The sequence below is a fragment of the Catharus ustulatus genome, chromosome 3, assembly GCF_009819885.2.
Source record: "Catharus ustulatus isolate bCatUst1 chromosome 3, bCatUst1.pri.v2, whole genome shotgun sequence".
Taxonomy (NCBI): Eukaryota; Metazoa; Chordata; class Aves; order Passeriformes; family Turdidae; genus Catharus; species Catharus ustulatus.
The window spans coordinates 47,311,410-47,327,643 of NC_046223.1; the positions used below are offsets into that span (position 1 = coordinate 47,311,410).

Below are 16,234 nucleotides of genomic sequence, written 5' to 3' on the forward strand. Positions count from 1 at the left end.
GGGTTCATAATTAGTCTGCCACAGCCAGCAGTAACAATATTAATTCACTTCTCTGGCTTGCTGTTCTCTCTTTACCTTGACAGTGCCTTCAGAGGGTTCTTCTTGGCCTTGTCTTGAGAATGAAGTCCCCCATCTGACACCCCCAATACTATTTTCAGACTATTCTTCTCTTTGTGGTTCCTTGTTTTCTGTAATAAGAGCACCAGATTCCTGACTCATACCCATGCTGATTCTACCCAAATTCTCTATAATATTTTTTCAGTAAAATCTTGTTTCCAGTGAATCATTACAGCATAATTGCATTAAACTTCACAGAGAACAAAACATGTTTTTTAGTATTAACCAGAAACTTGTCCTTCTTGAGAGTTTTTCATTGCAGCCCACATTACTGAGCTCTCTATTTTCCTAAGGCTATGGCTGAGATGATGGCTGAAAACTACCATAACATATGGGCAAAGAAAAAGAAACTGGAGCTTGAAGCAAAAGGTAACGTTAACTACAGGTATTTGCAGTATTTTAAGTTTTCTGTGACTACCTTAGATGACACGTTTCAGAAAACATTAAAAACCCCAGTGAAGTATCTATTCTTGACTGTGAATTTTAGTGCCTGAAAGTTGTTATAGTAGTTTACCAATTCAAATATATCAAGGGAAGGAAACTCAAAGGTTGCAAATAAATCTAAGTCACATTAATCCATTTTCCTTCTAGCATTAATCTTTCAGACTATTACCCAATAGACTATGATTTCATTTGTATAGCTTCTTTTATTGCAGAGAGATCTAAAGGGTGTTTATTAAGTACTACACATATCATGTGTTGAATTGACAAGTGGAAAAACCTAGAGCAGATGCTTGATTCCGTATAAAAATTGCATGTGTTTTATGATTTCGGCTTGCCTAAATGAAATGGGTTTTTTTGTTGTGTAATTTACTGTTTTTCCTCTGTGTTAAAAGTATTTCTTTATTTGTGTTAAAGCTGATTTTCTTCCAGATAACACTACATTAGCACATGAAGAAAACAAGTTCTCAAGCACAAATGATTGAAGTTAGGGTTTTAACTTATCTGAAGGTGTCTAGTTGTAAATTGTATGCACCAAAGTTGGTCTAAATTTGTAAAATTCCAGGAAAGGTATAGCAGTTAAAGTTTTATGAAAAAGAAAACTTCCATCTGGAAGAGCCTTTGATAAACACTTTAAATTTCCATGCCTTTAATTACATATCCCCTTTATATAATTTCTATATTATTCCTTTTCTGTAAAACCTTCCTCAGGATAACTGTCCTCAGGATGGGCCAAGTTTGGGAAGTCACAGGCTACAGAAAGACGAGATATTTCAATATTTCAACTGCATTTCACAGCTTTGAAAGCAGAATTGTGCCTATGAGAAGCACTTCAGTGAGAATACTGTACAGGATTTGTTGTGTTGAGCAGAATGGGAGGACTGGAGGTGGCTGTAGTGATTGAAGAGGGTTCTGATGGAGGGTTTTTATATGTGAAAAGTAGATGAATTTGTCAGCTGAGCAAAACTTGGCCTTTAAAAATTCTGAGGGTTTTCCTTCACTATATTTATTTTTTTACCCTTGTGTAAAGAACAAAAGAATAATGTGGACTTATACGCATTTTGCTTGTCTTCAGCTGTACAATTACATCATGTTGATGATCAGATAATAAAATCCAATCAATCCAATGTTAAAGACTTGTACTTCCTAAAACAAATCCAGACTAAACAAAAAAACCCAATCCACCATCAGAGTGGTAACCCATTAGATTATCATTTTGCATGTAATTACATGGATTCAGGCAGAACTAATTGAAAATTTCAGAATATGTAGCTTAAAAAAGTCATCCACTGATATGTCTCCAATATTTTCTCTAGGGAATTTGTTTCTTAAAAAAAAAATCATTATTTTTAGATACTTTACTTAGTGTTTTTTTAGAGATAAATCTTATCATTACCCTTACAGTTTCCTGGGGTTTCGGAGCAATTGCCATGCGAATTTATTGTGTTATGTTATGTGATGGTGATTTTAGAAGTTGAACTCCTCAGAATTTTGATTTTTTGGCAGATATTTATATTAACAATACCAGCATTATTTTCCTTCCAAATTAAATATCTATATGGAGTAGATATCTATACATCAGATTTTAGTAAGCAATAAATGTCTAAGATTTCTATCTGAATATTTTTTAAGGTCTGTGTAAAGAAACAGAGAAGTATATTGTTATTTCAGACTAGAATTTACTGTAATGTACTGTGTGTTATTGTGAGCGTATACTTTTTATATTGGGACTTACCATGTCAACAGATAACTTTCTAATTTCTAATTCTCTTGATGCTCCATAGTAGGAGGAGGCAACCATCCCCTTCTTGTTCCTTATGATACACTCACAGCCAAAGAAAAAGCCAAGGACAGAGAAAAAGCACAAGATATTCTGAAATTTCTACAGATTAATGGATATGTTGTCTCCAGGTAATTCTCAGTTCAGTATTAATGTCACAGAAGGTTTCTGATAGTCCTCAGTGACCTTTTCTGTTTTGTTCTGTGGTTTGGTTGGTTGTGGTGAGGTTTCTTCATTTCTATTATTGCTCATTTTTTGGGGTTTCTTCTATCAAACAAGAACTCAGTGATCATTTTTTATGTTTCAGGACCTGGGAGTCAGGATGAGCTCTTTCATATAAAACATTATAAGGAAGAAATGGATTACAGAGTTAGTAGCAGGGTTTTTGAAAGGCAGAGTTCTCCAGAATCTCTGTATGTCTTCTAATGTCGCTCTCAATATTTCAGCTTTTTCTTTCATGCAGGTGTCCATGCATCCAACTGTTAGTAAACATATTAGTTTTCTATAAGTGATGGAATTATTAAGTCTTAGTTACAGGTTCATGCACGTCTTCAAGCACATGTCCCTCTCTAAAGGAATTTCTAGGCAATTGGTTAGATAAAATAGTTTTATTTCTAAAACATACGATTCATTTATTTCAATTGAGTTCATTTACAGTATTATTAAAATACTTTAAAAGTGAAAATGATGTTTTAAAATATTTTTTGAAGAATCCACAGTGTAAATGTAATAATAGTGAATAGTCTGCAGAATAATATGCATAATTCATTTTAATATGGTGTATTCACCTCCTAAATGTAGCATGAATAAAATTTTAATTAATTTGGAGTCTTTTCTGCTTAATCAGTATGACTTAGGTAATCAGAATCACTAGAAAAGGCACAACTGAGTCGGGTGCATTACTTGAACATTAGTAAGTGAATGAAACAGTCACTGAGATCAATTTAAGTAATCATTGGGAATTAATTAGCCTTGCATATCTACCTAAAATCCTCCTACTTCCATTATTTTCTATCACATGAATTCCAGCCTGTTTCTAGAGTCCCACAGGTAATCTAATAATTTTGGTAAAATGGAACAATTCAGTTTACTTGCTGTCAATACAGTAGGATGAATAAAGAAAGATGTCAGACAGCAAAGGTTTCTTTCCTTATGATCAACTGTATTCAGGAGTACTAATCCTTTTTATTCCTGTTAAACACAAGTGAAAAGTGGCTTTTGGGGTGTTTTTTGGAAATGGAAGGCTGAGAGGGATGGTAAAATAACCATTAACTTGGACACACCCATCGTCCAGTAAGTAGTTCTTGCTACATCTGCATCCTCCCATGCTGGTTAAACACAGCCTTTTCCATGATGGTAAATTCAGTGTACTTGCTGCACCTTTGACTACTGCCTTGTCTAAACAAACAAGGGCCCAATTCATGTTTTGGTTTGGCCTGCTCACCACTGTTCTTCCCACCATATATACCTTGTTCACATTTTCTTAGAGTCTTTATTTGTCAATTACCATTTGGGTCTCTGCCCCTCCAAACAAAATAGCTTTAGGGAAGATAGAAACATTTGCCCCCTGCCAAGCGTGTGGCATTCAGGCCCACTTTAGCTGCTGGTTCAGGAGCCCTCACTCATCTTACTGGCACTGCTCCTTCACATTAGCTGGAATGTTTTTATACCACAGCATTCCCACTCCAGTGGTAGGCAACTGGGACTTCCAGTTGCTGGAGTTGCAGACGCTGCTTTAAGTCTGACTGTCTGACTCCAGTGGCTACTGCCAAATGCACTTATGCCAGTCCCCTGCTGAAGCTGCCACTCTGGCCTCGGGGTCTGTAGGGTCCAGAGGTGTTCCCCAAAGCTGTGGCATCTCCAGCTACTGATTCTTGAGACCTTCACCACCCCATTTGTCATAGACCTGGGGGCACATACGCCGCAAGCCTGACTGCAGCTGCTGCCTCAGTATCCCGCTCATACAGGTCTTGCCAGTAACTGCCACCTACTCCTGACAGCACATGGAATAGTAAGTGACATTACACAGAGATGCAGGTATGAAAGCATTTAATAAGGATATAGGACAAACTCTAGTGATGAGGTGCAGGGCTCAGTCAGTCATTTGATTTGACAGGTCACAGCTGTTGAAATCTGTTTTCGTCTCTTCTGCACTTTTCTCTTTGTTGATTCTTCCCCCCGTACAGTTTGTTACTGCTTTGTGTACTGAGCTGCCTCAAATAATCCAAATTCTCATGTCCCTTTCTCTTGGGAGTTCCAAAGTTCAGGTGGCCCTCTCCAAAGTTGTGTCTGAAGTTTTTTAATGGTCTCGTAGTTAGTAATCTTGAGACTTTTGCTCTCCAGCATTGTCTCCTTTTTCTTTTGTCTACCCGATTGTGTCTCTAGGTGTATGCTTTAATTTAAAGCATAAATGTGCAATACACAGGCAATTCTATTCCATATATAAGCAGTAGGTATGTTTTTAAACTTGCAACCTAGCTGAGTACCAATATAATTGGTGCATGAGTCGGCGGGGGGATGAGGTGTGACTGATTCCCTTGCTGATTCCCGGCTTTATCATGTGCCATCAATTAAGTCCTGATCCTGCATAAACAAGGCTTATGCCAATGCCAGCTTGTCGCTAGGGACATCATCCCATGATATAGAGTCATTCTTCTGGAAAGAAAATGTGTTTTTTATATCAGACTAGTAACTAAGATGGATGGAACATGCTGGAAAAGTGATTCCATCACTTTGTTTTGGTTTTCCTCTGATTTTTCACAAATGCTACCTAACTATTCAAAACTTTTCCATTGCCACCAGACTTTTCAGGAAAAGTCATAGTGACAGATATTATATTTACCTCTAGTTTGATTGTTTAAATCTAAGTATTTTTTCAGCTTCCAAACTTCCTCACCCAAGAATCAATCCTTGTAGGGAAATGTAATTTTCCAAGTAATTGCAAGTAATGGAAAGAAATTATCATTATACTGGGTTATTTTGATTGACAAGTGTAATTTTTTTTCTAACCTTCTGGTTGGGAAATCTAGTTGTGTCTTAACAAATTGCTCAAAACCCAAGTAAGTGTGAGAGTGTTGTTCACATCAAACACAAAAATATGTTAATAAGCATATGATCATTACCAGAGGAAATGGTGTCAGACTACATGGAGAGGTAAGATGGCTTTGAGTCCTTCTGCATGTGTAAAAATTTACTCACTTCTTTTCATAGAGGACTTAAGGACCTGGAATTGGACACACCTTCCATTGAGAAACGCTTTGCCTACAGTTTCCTTCAGCAGCTTATAAGATATGTGGATGAAGCCCATCAGTACATTTTGGAGTTTGGTATAGTACCCCTTGCACATTTTTGAAACAATTATTATCTAAGATGTCTGATGTTATTAAAAACAACCAGAATTTTTTTTTTAAGATTAGTACATTTCTGGACTAACTTTCCCTTTCATTTCATGTGGTTAATGAAGATAATGAATTTTGGAGTTATGAAGCTGCCATTCATTCCAATTTCACACATTCATTCATCAGATTAAAAATTTTCAGCTAAAATTTATGACTTTCATTCTTTAAAAAAGAAAGCTAGCTGCCCCCTTGCATTTATGCACAAAATTATAATCTCTCACATGTGTACAATAGTAGTTACTATTTACATGTAATCCCTTTTTCGGAGAGCAAATGAAACCAATCATTTGTACCATTCTGAAATTTTCTCTCAAAAAGGGAGTAGAGAAACCTCTTCAACAAACTCCCACAATGGGAATGTTCTTTTACAAATACCCAGCACATGTTTTGTCAACAGCACTAAGAAGGATTTAACTTTCTTTGCTTTTGGTGAAGATAAAAAAATGCAAAAGTTTGGTGACCTAAGCCAGCTTCTTACATGAGAAGTAAAAACAAAAAAAGCCTGGCCAGATGCAGCTTCTGTTGTGACTATGGGAGTTGCAATGACACATAATATATACTGTGCCTCATAGTCATATATCCTGTAAATGACAGTGACAGGAACACCAGGGAGATGGAATAAATCAGTGCACATCTGAAAACCAATCTAGTTTTAATGTGGAGATTTGTCAAATTTACGAGTTATTATCATCTACCATGGTTACTTACAGTAGCAAAAGTCTGGTCTTGATAACTCACCACTTGATTCTGCTGTTAATGCTTGATTACCATGGCTTCATCATTCTTAATTACATAAATTTCAAATAACTGCAAGAATGGTAATGATTAAATACTGAAACACTAGAAACATTAGTGGAACAAATATAATTTGAGACCCTAAATAGATTAATGGAAAGAAGACATTAAATAAATGATAATAGTTTTGGAGCTGTTAGAGATGTTACTGTGAAAGAGATTTTGGTTTTTATAGTAAGGGAAGAGTGAAGCAATTTAAATTTTAGTTGGGTAGCTCTAGCCATTAATTTTGTTCTTTAGTACGAAGTTCACAAATGAGGAATGAAAATTTATTAATTCCATTTTTCCTGGGAACAACTGGAGAAAGGTGTTTTATTAGGATCTGAGTTCAGGTTTCCAAATTTTCACCTGTAACAGGAATAGATAAACATAGCACCAGATTTTTATCTCACTAAAACATCTATATCTCTTTGGACTATGAGATGCCTACACTTTTATGAAGATTTGGACAGTTATTCTTTCTACATTTATTTGCTGTTACTTTTCCCCTAACAAGGTAGTCATAAAATGTCACTTTAACTAGTACCTATACTGTTTGAGGTACCTTAAATCTACATCTAAAGATGACCAGTATTATCTGTTTATACTGTACACTTCCTAAGAAAAATGCAGATTAGACTGTAATTAGGACATATGACAGGGAACTTACTTTTCTTCTCTCTGCAGATGGTGGCAGCAGAGGCAAAGGAGAGCAATTCCCATATGAACAAGAAATCAAGTTTTTTGCCAAAGTACAGTATATTTTTGCTTTTTCTTTGTCAACATAGTGATTAACAGAAGTGAGAACATATTTTTGGTGACTGTCATTGTTATAGTGGTGTTTTTCTGTGTTAAATTAATTATTTGAATAATTAAAAACAGCAATAATAAGAATAGCTTGAAAACAATGTGGGATGAAGTGTAGATGTGGGAAGATTATATTTTTTTACTCTCATTATTTCCTGCTCCATGATATGCAGGTACTCATATAATGTTATTCAAAAACTCCCTACATTTTCTGTTTCCTGACTTTGTCTAAATGTGAAGATTTTTCTCTTTTAAAGTCTTCAAGAGGGTTAATGTGAGCAGTAGTTACTGGAATTAACATGGCTGTGTATCTATCAGTGTTGTGGTAGTTATTTCTCTTGTTTTAAACCATGCTGTTGTCTCCATCACGGGGTCACACCATGGCTGAGGTTGGAAGGGCCCTTTGTTTAGCAGTGTCAGAGGGACATGTCCAGGCATCTTTGGACTATCTCCAAGGGCAGTGACTCCACAATCTCTGTGGGCAACCTGTGCCAGTGCTCAGTCACTCTGATAGTGAAAATGTATTTCCTGATGGTCTGAGAGAACTTACCATATTTCAGTTTGTGCTCACTGACTGAGGTGCTGTCGCAGTTGGAAAGAGCTTGGGTCCATCTTCTTTACCCCCCTCCCTTCAGATATTGACACACATTGATGAGATCCTCCCTGAACCTTCTCTTGCTCAGGTTAGGGTTCCAGCTTCCTCAATCTTTTGTAATTTGAAAGATCCTCTAGTTCCTTAATCATCTTTGTGACCCTTCTCTGGACTCTCTCCAGTAAGTCAGTGTTTCTCTTGTACTGGCGAGCCCAGAACCAGTTACAGCACTTCAGATGTGGTCTCACCAGAGCTGAGTAGAGAGGAAGAACCTCCTCCCTGGACCTGATGACAAGCACTCTGTCTACTTCAATCCAGGATGCTGATGGCTGCCTTTGCAATAAGATTGCATTTTTGGCTCATAGTCTGTTTGCTGTCCTCTGAGGATTCTCTGGTCCTTCTTTGAAAAACTGCTTTTCAGCTGATTAGCCCTCAGAGTGTGCTGGTAACTGTAATTATTCCTTCCCAAGTGCAAGACTTTGCACTTCCCCTTCCTCCTGAAAGTCATGAAATTCTTCTCAGCACAATTGTCCTTTTTCTGTCACCATTTTACACATTATAAAACAAGAAAATCTGCTGATGCCTTTCACACTTAAAGGCTTGTATGATATTTACATATTCAAAATGCCTTTTGAATTCATTAGTGAATAAGAAAAGGCAACTCTTTGCAGCATTTTCTAGCTCTGGTATCCTTTGCAGTAAGTTGTTATTTCAGTGACTTAGAGTACTTGCATTTGCCAAGCTGATTGACTCAGAAACTATCATTCCACTCTCTTGTGAACCATGCTCCAAAAAGGAAGCAACTTCATATTTTCTTTTTGGCCATTTATTTTGGATCTCCTCCTGGCTGACACCTGTAGTGGGACACTGAGTAATAATCACTGCAGGAAGCAAACAGGAAAACTTCTGTGGCACAAGCACTTAGTAAGTGCGGTTGTTTTGGACGTTTTATTTGAAAAGTCTAGAACTAAGTGCTTTTAGCATGCTCACAGTTGTACGTGAATTTTTTAAAATCTACATTAAAATGAAAATCAATACTTGTATTTGGTTATATGGTATAGGAAAAATCTTAAATTGTGAGGAAAATTATATTATACTTTCTGCTTTTTACTCCTCCTAAAAATAAAAACACAGACAAGTCCCAGTGATAATGTAATTTTTTTTCTACTGCCTTTCTTGATGACATATTAAGTGCCCTGAATATTGAATACATTCAGAGGAATAGTTATTAAAGAAAAAAAACCAACCAGATAGAAGCTTGAAGACCAAAAACCTGTTTAAATTTTCCTGTCTTTATTTGTGACTTACAAAGAATAATACAGAACATAGTAAAGAAGGTCCTGAGATAACCAATCTTTCTGATATAATTTCAGGTTGTGCTCCCTTTGATTGATCAGTATTTTAAAAATCATCGCCTGTATTTCTTATCTTCAGCAAGTAGGCCTCTCAGCAGTGGAGGCCATGCCTCTAATAAAGAGAAAGAAATGGTGACAAGGTAAAGCTTAAATTAATATTAATGTCTATACATATGTGTGTTGGTCTTTAAAGAGCAGCAGTTGACTGTGGGAAAGTGAGAAGTGGGAGGCACAGAGATATTTTGATGTACAAACAAATTAAACATTTTTCACTTTCTTTTCCCATTAGGAAAATTCATTGTATAAAACAGAGAGGAGTACAGTTATTATTATATGCTGTTTGAAAGGTGATAATTTTAGCATGCAGGGAACTTCAATTTACCCTTACATCCAACAGCAAAACACTTGCACAATCTGTGGCACAGGCTATACAATTATGTATCAGTTTTCACTGTTAAAAATAGGTATATACTGAAATCATTATTCCTGCAAAATTTCATGTTGGATTTATAAGCCAAACTTATCTGTAGCTGAGTTTCAATAAATATCATTGTTACTGTCCCTCATAACAAATAAAAATAAGGGAGTTGCATTTTTTCTGCTCTTTAGTTTAATAAACACTAATGAGTAGTACTATCACAGAAATACTTGATTCTTTCCCAGAACTTACTCTTTTTTTCTTTTAAGACCAGCTCTCTAAGATGTTTTCATTTCAGTTCTGGTTGAGCTGAGACTCACATTTCCCATTTAGTAAAGTGGCTTACAAGCTTCACACAGGACCTCTTGAGTACCTGTGATGTGGGCATGTGTGATGGTTACCTTCTTGGCTGTCCTTGGGCATGAACCATACAATATTGTATTGCTGTATTTTGAGGCTGACAGCCAGTTGGTGGTCATACAGACATGCAGGGCTTCCAAGATTGTGTAAATACTGAGTGAAGTTTCTAGCTCAATATTAAGCTCAAGAAGTAATGGCTGTCATAACTTTGTGTCATCTCATGGACTAATCTGATCTGGCAGCTTATCTGAATGCTGTTCTTCAAGGAATTTAAAAGCTGTAATCAAAATGCATGCGCATAAATAATTTTCCAGCCTTATGAGCTGCTAATTTTCTGTCTGTAGTGTCCTGGATAACAGTATTTTTACAGTTGTTAGGTCATGCCAATGAACTCCTTACTTCTGGACTATGTCAGATATATCAGCATACCTGCTGCACAGTGATTCAGGATTTATGCACATATACTCTATAGCTGTGTGAGATTCCTGAACATACAGTCCTGCAAAAGATCAGAGCTGCTGCCATACTTGATTGGGTTATGTGCTATCCAGATGTGTCAGCCAAGGAGAAGAAAATAGATACAGGGAAATCTTGGATGAGTAATAACTAATCCTATTAAGTGCACCTCCTACACAGAATTTGTTTAAATCTAAGGGCGGTTCCTGGCTGCTTTCCTTCTCCGGTGAAAATAGACTTGCATTCATTAAGCTATGGAAGAATACCATTTTGGATATTGATAATGGAGTGAATGTCTTAGCATATTCAACAACCATTCCATATTCAAAAAATATTTTACTGACAAATATGGGTCAGGCTTCTTCCTGAAATGTGGTAATATTATATTCTGTTGTATTTGTAACCAACCTATTCATGATTGGGTTTTTCAAATTTCTCATCCAGTAGACCATGTTACAAGTTCTTGAACTACTGTAGTTGCATGAAATGGGTTCTGAACATCAACCTAGTTATTGGAAAATTTGGAGTTATTTATTTATTTATTTGTTTGACCTCAACTAAAGACATTGTGGATAATAGCTTCAGTCTCACTTTGTCAAAGCATGGCATCTAGGCATCTACTGAAAGGTACAATCAGCTGGGTAACATTTGTATGTCAGAGCATAGGATAGAGCAGTGAACTATTTATGTCTTTTCCGGAATGGACACAAAATCTATAAGATGCTAACATGCTTCTCTACAGCTTTTCCTGTTGGACTAGGTGATCCACGATCCACATAAAAGAATATATAGTAAATGTCCACATAATGGAATAAAAAGTAAAGAGAGGTCCCCAAACACACACCAAGCAGACTCATTTCTGAAGCAGAGCAGTTGCGGTTGCTAGAGTGGATCACTGTGCATTGGCTAATTAGCTGGATTCAATACCACATTAACCTGGCTGTTGTGATTCTGGACATAAATGTTTCCATTTGACATCATGCTCTTGTCTGTCAATGGAAAAACATGTTCAGATCTCATCCATAGGCTGTGCAGACATGCTTATTGTATCTTTTGCTTTTAAATCAGAGGCTAATAAATAGCCAGTGTGCCTATTAATTAAGTAGTTCAATAAAATGGCATGATATTGTTCATGTCATTTATAGCAGATGAAGGGGTTGCAGCATAGAATAATAACACCAAAATGAATATTCATGGTGAAAATTCTCACACCAAACCAGATAATGAAAATTGATTAAATTCCTCCTTAATCTGGAGCCCAGATCAATTTGGGTAGGGCAGTTTGCTCCTGCTTCTTTGAATTAACATAAAATTTCACTCTTCTTTTTTCTCAATGGAGTGCTATTCATCAGCACAGGAAATAGTTCACACGTGTGAAACAAAATCATTGATCATATTATTTTAAACCATGTAAGAGGTAATATTTAAAAAAAAAATTTGAAAATAAATTCCTCCTATGTTCAAGTTTACAAGATTGTAATTGAATTAATTAAACATCTACCATCACACACCTCAGTTAATCTGATTCCTTTGCCTTATGTTTTAAATTGTTAGTGGTATCCTGTGTAGCACAATGACCACATTTTAATTTTTAAAGCTTTGATGGTTATTTCCTTGTGGGTTATTGTATACAACGCTTTTATATTAATTAGCTTTGCTTTTAATTTTTTGTTTGTTTTTTTTGATTATAATATGTGCTTATTTAACCATGTTTGTTAAGGATATGCACTTGAAAATTCTTTCTTTAGTATTCTGTCCCACATTCTGCTCAGACAATTGATTCTTTCTGCGTGACATCATGTTGCTTTTCCTGCTCATATATCAGCTGTTATTTTTTCTTTCTTTTCTTCCCCTCCCTCCCTTATTTTTTTCCTCTTCCCTTCTCTTCTATTTTTCTTTTGTCTTCAGCCTGTTCTGCAAACTTGGAGTTCTTGTCAGGCATAGGATTTCACTGTTTGGTAAGGAGACCCTTGACAAATACTAGCATGGCCATCACTTGGTTTTCTTTGCAATTTTTGCATTGTGTTAAGTGCTGCTTTGTTGCATGCTGCATGGCTGAAATGCATGGTCTACACAGACCACCAATTATTTAGACTGGTAGATCAAAGACTTTTTTAGGTGGAATAAAAAGCTTTTGTAATTTTCAGTTTTGGGGGGATTGGGGTTGTTTTGTTTTCTGTTTCTTAACTGATATTTGAGTTTCATTATCAAAGAATTTGATGAGTAAAAAAGTTACTGATCTGTAATGTTATTCTAAATCATTTGGGAAAAACATTTGACAATCAGAACTGCCCATTGTATTGAAAAGTCATTAAGGAAAATTGCAAGTGGGCTGAAATGCTTAGTTATGTTCAATGGAATTCTTGAATATTCCCAGATGTGCTTGACTCCACATACGCATGTGTACTCTCTTTCTAGTACTATGTGACCTTGGCAGGAGCTCGCTGTTTGTCTTATGCCATGTGCAAATCACACATTCAAGTCGATTTGAAGTCCTATCAAGTGTGTACATATGTGGCACAGTCATTTTCTTTGCATTTTTTTCTTATGCCATGGTGCTAGGAGAGTTGGAATTGTACATCCTGTGCATACATGGCTTCTATGATGGATGCAGTGCAAACTGCAGTATCCATGAACATACCTAATTGAGTAATTACCTGGTGAATTAGAATTTGATTATGATAACATGCATCTAACTAAATTCCTGCATATTTCATTCAATTTGGAGGGAAGGAGCTCACTTTATGCAGCAGTGTGGCATTTAAAAATTTTACAGACCATTATGAAAAACATTAAACTAAGAAGAAAGATTGGAAGGCTTTGTAGCATAGTTGCTTTTAAATATTTTGGGAGGAGCTGAGTGGTTTTGTCTATAAAGCCAAAAGATCAAGGAGGAATGGAGTTATTTCTGCAGCTGAGTGGCATTGTTGAAGCTTTTTCTGGAGGGTGGAATATGTCACAAACCTACACATAAGCTCTGACTTATACCCTAGGTTGTTTCTTCAAAGAATGAACTAGCTCAGGTATACTATTAAAATTTTGGAAATCTTTTTTTTTTTTTTGTTATTTGTGCATTTCGTTTTCAAAGTTTTTTTTCTAAAATGAGTCATGGTTGAAATTAAAAAAACAAGTCAAGGTAACTGTCTTCAGCGGTAAAGAAAAGATCTTTTTTATTCCACATCTCAGCTTGCTTATTTCCTGTTGTTTGGCTGGATTCAAGTGCTAGGAGATAAATCAGATAGGATCAGCTGATTATTTGTGATGGCTACAGTTTGTTTTTTAACTCTTTTCTTAGACTGCAGTAACAAACAGAGTAGAAAATCTTTATGCCAACACAGTTGTTTTCGCATGAATTGTGACAAGGTCATTGTGAGACTACGGTGCATGATTGGGTTGTTTACTGTGGGCTTAATAACTGAAGGCAAAGTCTCCTTATAGTTTGCCTTCCCTTGCAAGTGAATTGCATCATGTGAGAAAATCTGATTAAGAGAGTCGCACTTCTTCCTGCAAAGTCAAAGACTGCATAGAAGAGGAGAAAATGCTCATAACTGAGCACAGCTGGGGCCTAGAGAGTTATTTGTGCATTTTGAAGCCATCTTGTGTGGGCAAACCTTGCTCAATAATAAATTTTATTGATAGTGTGGAGTTTGCTGTAACAAATATCAAAATTCTGTATAGTTTTGCTTTATAGGTATTTTATATTACTGTGAATTTAAATGGTTCTTCTGAATATACAGTTACATTTATGAAATTCATTAGTGAAAGTCGTGTAGCTTAAGATGTATATAGGAGCTTGTTAAAATGGGAAATTAAGCATGCATGTCTTACAGATGAATCTGAATAGTCATATTTGATATCTGAGAGTGTCATTGAGATTATGGAGTTATCATTTAGCATGGAATCATTTTTACTTTACAATGTGAAAGTAGATTTTGACTACAATAATTTACTGTTTGAGAGCTGTGGCTATACATTGGGAAGACTGTATTGATTTATTTTCATTAGTATTACTGGGCAGAAATGTAAAGATTTCAGTGGATCATTTTGGTGAATTGAACATATTAATTTATATTTTTGTTCAAATTTAAAAACCAAATTTGTGTAAGTAACTTGATTCAGTTTTTAAATTGCTTAAATTTCTAGTAAGCCTTATGTTCTGAAGTAGGTTGCTGAGATTTGTGGCTGCCCTGTCCCTGGAAGTGTTCAGGCTGGGTTAGATGGGGCTTTGAGCAAGCCTTGTCTAGTGGAAGGTATCCCTGCCCACAGCAGGAGTTTGGACCTGCTTTAAGATCCCTTCCAACCCAAACCATTCCATGCTTCTGTGATGGTCTAATCCACAGCCTGGTGTACTTTGCAGACTTCCCTCCATGCCTGCTATCATTAGCACAGTCCTGCGCTCTTATCAACATGGGCATTCCTATCACCAGGAATAGATGATAGGAATAATAAGGAAAAAAGTTTGATCTGACAAAAAAACTTAATCTTTGGGGGTGGTGATTTTGGTAGGATGTTTTTCGGTGGTCTCAGCTTACTTACCTGCTCGCTGTACCATTGCATGATCACACATGTCAGTGAAAAAAAGGTGAAGTTGCCTGGCTGAGCCAGCCATGGAAGCTGTGGTTCAGGCTTGTTGAATCTACTGTGGAAAACACCACAGGAGTGTTTCCTAAATTTGGTAGCATAGAACCAATTTCTCAATGCTGCAACCTTCTTTGCAATTTATCTTTTAAAATCTCTAGTTCACTGAAGCAATTACTAATTTTATTTGAATGTTTGCTTGTATTTTTAAGAAATAACCACCAGTGGGGAAATATAATATGCTGTATCATTGTATGCAGATAGAAGTATTTTCAGAAATCTACCTTAAATATTCAGTTTGTTTCTACTTTTTCTTTAGTCAAGAAAATCTAAACAGAAGCAAAAAAAGGCAGTTTTAGTTTTGAATAATTTAATTTTAAAAAGTAAATCTAAAAATAAACTGTAGTTCAAATTTGTGTACTGTACATCTGTTCTGGACTTAAAAAGTGATCTCAGAGGAAAGAACATTTTGGGATGTACATGTATATAGAAGGATTGTTGTGTGTAAGTCCTCTTTTTACTTACATAAATGGGAAAAAATAATTACAGAATATGTGTATTATGTCAGAGACTTATTTGTGTGAATCCAATTAAAACTGCAGACTATGGGGGAACTAACTTTTTTGATGACATTTTTTATAGATGTTCTATCTTTAGCAACTTTGGAAAGTTAATATCTTTTATGTTACTGAGAGGGGGAAAATAATCAATAGATAAACTTTAATTAAGCAAAACAAAATTTAGAGAAATCAAATGAAAACTAGACAATGCACTGCAGCTCTAATTAACCCCACATTTGAGTGCCATCTTGATTGCCTCAGCTATTTTATGAGAGATGCTTTCCTGCCTCTAGTTACTGCATTTCTGTAAACAAGGCTAAGACAAAAAACTGCATGTTTTTTAACTTGAAATGATGCAGAAGTTCAGTTGCTCTTCTACTGTGTCATTTTATTCTTTCATGAAATTCAGAGCTGCAGTTAGCAGTGTGTCAATAAGCTATATGCTATGCTCAGCTTAATTGGTGGATAATTTTCCTCCCTCTCTAGGAAATGATGCAACATCAATAGTCAACTGTCTTCACATACTGGGACAGACCTTGGATGCAAGGTAATTCTGATTATATTTTCTAAAGCACAAGGAAAATCACTGAAGAAAGTA

General features: G+C 35.9%; 1 protein-coding gene across 15 annotated transcripts in view; it reads left to right on the forward strand.

Moving 5' to 3' along the window:
* Positions 1 to 16,234, forward strand: part of RYR2 (ryanodine receptor 2) — a 386,994-nt gene that overhangs the window by 287,035 nt on the left and 83,725 nt on the right. For 10 of the 15 annotated variants that reach the window (XM_033055730.1, XM_033055733.1, XM_033055736.1 and 7 more), the window contains 7 exons: positions 411 to 486; positions 2,343 to 2,469; positions 5,549 to 5,664; positions 7,198 to 7,262; positions 9,283 to 9,404; positions 12,407 to 12,456; positions 16,123 to 16,183. In XM_033055730.1, coding sequence (XP_032911621.1) covers positions 411 to 486; positions 2,343 to 2,469; positions 5,549 to 5,664; positions 7,198 to 7,262; positions 9,283 to 9,404; positions 12,407 to 12,456; positions 16,123 to 16,183 — 617 coding nt within the window. The remainder of the gene's footprint in view (positions 1 to 410; positions 487 to 2,342; positions 2,470 to 5,548; positions 5,665 to 7,197; positions 7,263 to 9,282; positions 9,405 to 12,406; positions 12,457 to 16,122; positions 16,184 to 16,234) is intronic. The other 5 variants (XM_033055731.1, XM_033055738.1, XM_033055740.1 and 2 more) reach the window with 1 other exon arrangement.